The 7,020-nt window shown below is 51.4% G+C and overlaps 1 protein-coding gene across 1 annotated transcript; it reads right to left on the bottom strand.

Annotated features, from left to right (window-relative positions):
- Positions 1 to 742: 742 nt before the first annotated feature.
- On the bottom strand, positions 743 to 2,672 carry KCNJ12 (potassium voltage-gated channel subfamily J member 12). Its single transcript, XM_019541980.1, has one exon. It carries the CDS (start codon positions 2,617 to 2,619, stop codon positions 1,330 to 1,332), a length of 1,290 nt encoding a protein of 429 aa, XP_019397525.1. The 5' UTR covers positions 2,620 to 2,672; the 3' UTR covers positions 743 to 1,329.
- Positions 2,673 to 7,020: the final 4,348 nt, after the last annotated feature.

The following is a 7,020-nucleotide window of genomic DNA, read 5'->3' as shown; positions in this document are numbered from 1 at the left end:
AATTAGGCGACACCTGAATCTGAGTTTAATTAATTTTTTTTTTTTTGGAAACTTATGGATGGTCCCATTGGAGATACTGAGCCAGACCAATAGCTGGTGGAAATCAAGGGAGTCTGGCAGCTCCATTTGCATCCATTGGAGGCCTGGCCCATGGGGGCACTATGAATTCTCCATTACAGCATCACTGACTTAAAGGGCCAGCAGCGCGATCAAGAACACATTGCTACATCCTCAGCTAGTCAGTGGAGCTACCCTTGCTTCACGCCAGGTGAGGATCTGGCCCAGGATCTGCCCCATTGCCATTGAAGGTGCAAAAGAACAAAATATCAGTGCTCAACAGTGCTAAGCCAGCTGAGATGCCCTGCCCTGTCCCCACCCAAGGCATCCCTCTATCTCTACATGGGCTCATTATTTTTAGCGCTACTATTTGATCCATCACAACACCCGGCTTTCCCTATCTGTTATGTTGCCCGTAACTGTGCTCTTTGCTTCTGCTGCCATTGGGCTGCAGCCACTCACTTGTGCTTCCAGGTTACAAACATTGGCCAGCAAAACACAAAAAAAATTAGGACGCAGTTTTGCTTTGTCCTGACTTTGCAACCCCTCCACCCCCACTGAAATCCCATACCCCCAGAAAGACCCATGTGGCTTCTTCATTCCCTTGTTCATTTTTAAAAAATATCAAATCACATCTTTAATTTTTGTTTTTTTGGTAAACAGTCTCCCACGCACTACGTTGAAAAATTAACCCCCCACCACTTCCCCCCCCAAATTAAAAAGTAGTATTTATGTTGCATGGTCTTTCAAGTGTTGTTTTTGTGCAACTGAATCACACTGCCTGCCGGAAAGATTCATTTTTGTTCAGTGAAAAAGAAGGAAAAATAAAAAAGAACGAAAGAAAGAAGACGACAGATTTGTTTCCTGATATTTCCTCCTTTTGAACCTCGCAGTGCTCAGCTCTGAGAAAAGGCTCGCATTTCTAGCGGACGCACGAAAACAAAAAACACGGTCTCTCTGCAACTAAGGAGGACGCTTCTGTGTAGATCACACAGGCCGTTCCCCCTTTTCTGCACTGCCATATTGCATCTGCCTCCAGTACATTTTCTAATAGCTTTATCAACACTGGACGTTCAAAACACTCCATGGCCTGCTGTGGTTTCCTATCGCAGACCGTTCAGTGGTTATTGCAATGAGACTTAAAACTATGAACAATACTAATTTCTCAAGCATTCCTATGGCACTTGCATTGTTCTGCATAATCTGAGCGGGTTGTAGGGGAAGAGAGGAGAGGAAAAAGACCCTCACAACAGTTAGCGGAGGGACCAAGAGTCATATTTCTGACTCCCTTCTGTATGACCTCTGATCCAATGCTATTGTGGCCTGAAGCCTGTCAAATTCATGCCTGTTGTCTTGGCTTAGGTCATCCAGGCCCCTGCTGTCATCGTCTTCTTCCTCGTCGTCACGGCTCATGAAGGCGAGCTCATTCTCATAACAGAAGGAGTTGGTGCTAGGAAGTAAGAACTTATTCTCCACCAAGTCCTTGGCGCTGCAGCGCGGGGTTGATGGGACCTCGTAGGTTTTGTGGAAGTGGGAATAGTCTACTTTGTACTGGTTTTTCTCCTCAAACAAGACGGGCTCAAAGCGATGACCCCATAGGATCTCGCTGGCCAGGTACGAGCTCCGCGCTTGCGTTGTCATGGCTGTGGCTTCCACCATCCCTTCAAGAATAACCACAATTTCAAAGTCATCCGTCTCCAAGTCCTGGCGGCTAATCCCAAACAAGGGGCTCTCTTCATTGATCTCGTGAAGTATAGTAATGGGAGACACCAAGAAAATACGGTCCAAGCCTTTATCAAAGCCAACGTCGATGTCTATTTGGTCAAGTGGTATATACTCCCCTTCCTCTGTGATTCTGGGCTTAATTAATTGAGCTCGGACGTGAGCTTCTACTATGTGGCTTTTCCGGAGGTTCCCTACCCTCCACATCAGGCAAAGCTTCCCATCTCTCATGGCCACCACTGCATTATGGCTGAATAGCAAAGTCTCAGCCCTTTTCTTGGGCCTGGCCATCTTTGCCATTATTGCACCTATCATGAAGGAGTCTATTATACACCCCACAATGGACTGCACAACCACCATGAAGACTGCAATCGGGCATTCCTCGGTCACGCAGCGAAATCCATAGCCTATTGTCGTTTGGGTTTCAATGGAGAACAAGAAAGCAGCCACGAAGCCATTCACTTGAGCAACGCAAGGCTTGAAGCTCTCGTCCCCAGCTGGGTTCTCGAGGTCTCCATGGACCAGCGCAATGAGCCAGAAAAACAGCCCAAACAATAACCAGGAAACCAGGAAGGCAAGGGAGAAGAGCAAGAGCATGTACCGCCAACGGATGTCCACACACGTCGTGAACATGTCGGCAATGTACCTCTGAGGCTTGTCATCCATGTTGGTGAACTCCACGTTGCACTGCCCGTTCTTCTTCACAAACCTGTTCCTGCATTTCCTCCGGGTGTGGATCTTGCCATTTCCAAAGCCGTTGACTCCTGGCATGGTGGTCAACCTCAGCCCGTCTTCCTCAGAGGACACTATGCTGTAATGGTTAGCCCGGCTTGTACTCATCCCTGAGTCAAGCTTGCAGTGAATCTGGTGGGGCTCCCTGGATTTTTTCCCTAGCCCCCCCCAACCCCCCTCCCCCCGAACACTGCTGCTGCAGAAGAGAAGTCCAAGGCTTCCAAGGCTTTGCTGCTACGTCACCAGGCAGATCCAGTGAGAGAGACTGCAAGGAAAAAACAAAAACATGCCCATTAGCTTTCACCCAAGGAACCTGAGCACGGCAATGTGGAAACACATGGGGGTTTAGTAGGACTGCTGTACTACCCAAGAGGTGTGGGCTTCTTCCTAGAGGTGGCTGCATGGTGGTGCTGGGCAGAGTGATCTCCCTCTTTCCCCTTGCTCCACCTCCTAACAGTATTCTGGGCCTTGCCTAAAGCACTTAAAAAAAAAGAAATTAAGAGGTCCAAAAGATGACTCCCTTGTCCTTCCTGAGTGCCCCCAGGGATCAGGAGGGCCACCACCTTTGACAGTTCAGCATCCGGGCGCTTTCAGAACGGCCGTCTCCCCGCTACTCTATCAGCCTCTGGTTGCAAGCAGGAGTCTCGGGGACTAGGATGCAAAAGAGTGCAAGCGGGGAGGGAAGCAGGAAGCCCGCACTCCCCCCCCGGGTGCACACGGGTATTACTAGAGCCAGGCCTGAGACCTTTTCCATCCCCTCCTTTTGCAGGTGCCAGCTAGAGAGTGGCCCTGGCAGCTCCTGACTATGCAAACACCGGCTCTCATGGCTCTCCAGGACAGGCCACAGGACGCTGTCTCAAAGTGCCTTGCAGCCGCGGGAATGGGAGAGGAGAGGAGAGCAGCAGGGGGTGTCTCATGGACTTATAGGTGAGGGGCTTCACTCCACGGTGTTTCACAGAACAGGGCTGGAGCCTGTGAAAGTCCCAGCAACTCTTCTGGGGATGTGGGGCAGTCCCAGGGTTGGGCTGGGAATGGGTTAGCAGAGATTTCTGGACCCCTCTCATCCTCTTTGCCTGTCACAATGTGACAGATGATGCTCAGACACCACTGCATGCAAAACCATGCCTCGCTGTTCAGTAGTAGTGTAGGACCGTGGATTGCCCTCGTCCAGCACCTTACTTTTGGCTTGGGTCAGTCTGACAAGCACTATTTAGATACTAGCCAGGGGGGCACCACTGGATGTATGTGGAGGCAGAGATCAGGTCCCCATCCCCTGCAAGCACCCAAGTGCGTGAATGATGCCTCAAAGCATCAGCTGCTGACGTATTTCTGAGCCAACCAAGGCACCCGTGCCGTTTTGTATCTCAGCTAATCAATCTGATTGATTCCTGCTATTGGGGCTGTTGCCTGGGGATACCATATCACAAGCATGCCCTTCCCATTACATCATGGGATGGGGATTGGTTGCCTGGTCCTGCATCACAGCTGGAGGAGCGCTGCAAGACGCAACACTACTTTGGGCCAAATCAACACCCTAGTAAAGATATAATGATTGCCGCCTACATATGTTTTGCTGCTCTGGGGGACACCGGCATTATGAAGGACGTACAGCACTGAAGTCCTATCAGGCTTCAGACCCTGAGTCTGGCACCCTGTGAGAACCTGCTCGACTTTTCAGGCCCTGCGTTTCTCAAAAAATGTGGCCCTATATGCAGCCCTGGAAACTGAGAGGGGCTAGAATAGATTCAGGTGAAGCCACCTGCAAAAAGAGTCAGCAAACTGTAGGGTTGGTAAAAAGCAAATGTTAAACCCTTCCCATGATGCCAGTCAAAACCAGCCTTTATTTGGATGGGTGACAGAAGTGGTTATTTTTGCGAGTGTGCCTTTAGCTAAAGGGAAATCTGATGTCTGATCACCTGGAGGAGGAATTACTAGACCAAAGAGAAACTCCTTGGGCCCTGGCCAGGTCTCTTCTGGACAGAGCACGGACCATTCTGCCCCTGCGAACTCTGCTCTCACCCCACCAACCTGCAGGCAATCCCTCCTGGAAAGATGTGGTGGGTGGCCAAGGGCAACAGCACACTCGCCGGCCAGCACGAATTCAGGCTTGTGTGTGAACGGGATTGGCCTGAATACATTAGGGTTTGACTAAACACACTGGGATACGCCCTGGGTGAGGCATTTAGAGCAATGACAGCAACAAAGCAGGGGTCTCCTCCGGATCTCTTGCAGCTGAACAAGAGAAAAGGCCTGCAAGATGCTCAGGGGTTGCAAGAGATGGGCCCTCCCATGCTTTCCAGCACCATCTTCCTGCCCGGGTTAATCAAGTGGAGCACACTGTCGTGGTTGGGGGACGGGGGGAAGTGACACTGTCTCAGTGGGCAGGGTATAAAGATAGAGCAGGGTATAAAAACAGAGCAGAGAGCAGGGGCCTGCAAGCATTGATCCAGGCAGAGCTGGCCGGGGAGTGGGTCCCAGACTCAGAGGATCTGTATGTCTATATTTCTGAGCAGCAGCTGGACATCATGCCAAAGCCTACGCTCAATCCTATCAGTGCAGCTGGACTGACGTCAGCGGGGTTATCTGTGAGCGAGTCCTGTGCTGATCCACAGGCCCAGCAGAAGGTCCAGGACATCCTGAGCATGCCTCTGCTGCTCACTGTAGGGTGATGATCTTGGACCAGTGTTAGCAGGGTTCGGCCCTTGGATGGGTATTATTTAATATCTTCATCAGGGATTTGGATGAGAGTGTGGGGAGCCTCCTCTCCAAGTTCACAGATGATACCAAGTTATGGGGCAAAGTCAACACACCGGCCGGCCGGTCTGGACAGGTTGGATCAATGGGAGGAATGAAACAGGATGCAGTTCAACGACGATAAATGCAAGGTGCTGCACCTAGGGAGGAGGAATGGCCAGCACATCTACAGGTCGGGGGATGACCTCCTCAGCAGCTCAGTGGCTGAGAGGGCTCTTGGAGTGACTCCAAGACGAACATGAGCCGGCAGCGCAACGAGGCCATCGACAAGGCCAACCGCATCTTGTCGTGTATTAGCAGATGCATGACCAACAGATCCAGGGAGGTGATGCTCCCCCTCTATGCGGCACTGGTCAGGCCGCAGCTGGAGTAGTGCGTCCAGGTCTGGGCGCCGCGCTTCAAGAGGGACACGGAGAATCTGGAGAGAGTCCAGAGGGCGCCTCGCATGATCAGTGGTCTCCGTGAAAGACCCTATGAGGGGAGGTCGAGGGATCTGGATCTCTTCAGCCTTCACAAGAGACGGCTGAGGGGAGACCTTGTAGCCGCCTTAAGTTTATCAGGGGAGGACAACAGGGAATTGGGGATGCGCTGTTTACCAGAGCGCCCCAGGGAGTAACTAGGAACAATGGGTGCAAACTAGCAGAGAGTAGATTTAGGTTAGACATTAGGAAGACATTTTTGACAGTAAGGGTGGCCAGAATCTGGAACGGGCTGCCAAGAGAGGAGGTGCTATCACCTAACTTGGAGGTCTTCAGGAGGAGGCTTGACAGTTCCCTAGCTGGGCTCATCTGACCTTGGTCCTCTTTCCTGCCAGGGGCAGGGGGTCGGACACGATGATCCCTTGTGGCCCCTTCCGACGCTATATGAATCTATGAATCTTTTGGCTGTTCCTTGGCCTCGCCATAAACAAACCCTAGCGGCAGCCTCTGGAGATGCAGTGGGCGCCAATCAAGGTCTGCCATAAGTCCTGGTATTTTGGTCTCCTATCAAGGGTCTCCTCTCCAACTGCTGGCTACGTACGCTCTGGGAAGTTTCCCCCAACCCTCAGAAATGGCATCTCCCTCCACTGACATTGGTGACGTGGTAGTCCCTAGGACTTCCAGGCTTGGACGAGGGCTGTGCTGCGCCAGGAGCTGTACACACGACACAAACCTTTCAATAATTCCAGCCAGTGTCAATGGGATTCACCAAATGTTGCAAACTACACCCTTCTCTGGACTGAATCAGCAATCTCAATATTTTGCCTGCTTGAGGTTGTAGCAGTGACCAGGGTTCAAATGATGGGGGAGCTCGGGGGTGCTGAGCCCCCTCCTAAGAGATGAGAATCATAACCTGGGGGGGGGGTCTCCGATTCGATTAGGGCGTTGTGTTGGGCAGCCCAATTTTTTTTGCAGACCTCTGCAGGAGTCAAAGTGTAATTCAAACCCTGGTGGTGACTGGCTACTTTGGACAAAGCCCAGTTGCTGTGGTCTATTCCCTGGGAAGAAACTCAACGTTTCCTCTGCTAACCAGCCATTAATTGAACTGCCCCAAGCTTATGCAGCTTTATCTGGGTACTCAACTCTACACATGTGAGCAGTGCCCCCGATCCCAGAGGGAGAGTGTGCATGGCGGTAAAAAGAAGCAAATACGGAGCTGGGTGGCCTCAGACTGCAAGCTCCTCGAGGTGGCGTCTTTGCTGAAGCGCCGAATCCAGAGTCAGCTCTCAGGGAGCAAAATAAAATCATCACAGTAATGCTAAGAGAGAATAAACAC

The sequence above is a fragment of the Crocodylus porosus genome, unplaced genomic scaffold (assembly GCF_001723895.1).
Source record: "Crocodylus porosus isolate Cpor-Errol unplaced genomic scaffold, CroPor_comp1, whole genome shotgun sequence".
NCBI lineage: Eukaryota > Metazoa > Chordata > Crocodylia > Crocodylidae > Crocodylus > Crocodylus porosus.
Note: the sequence above shows the minus strand (reverse complement) of the source record. Positions and strands in the feature narration are given on the sequence as shown.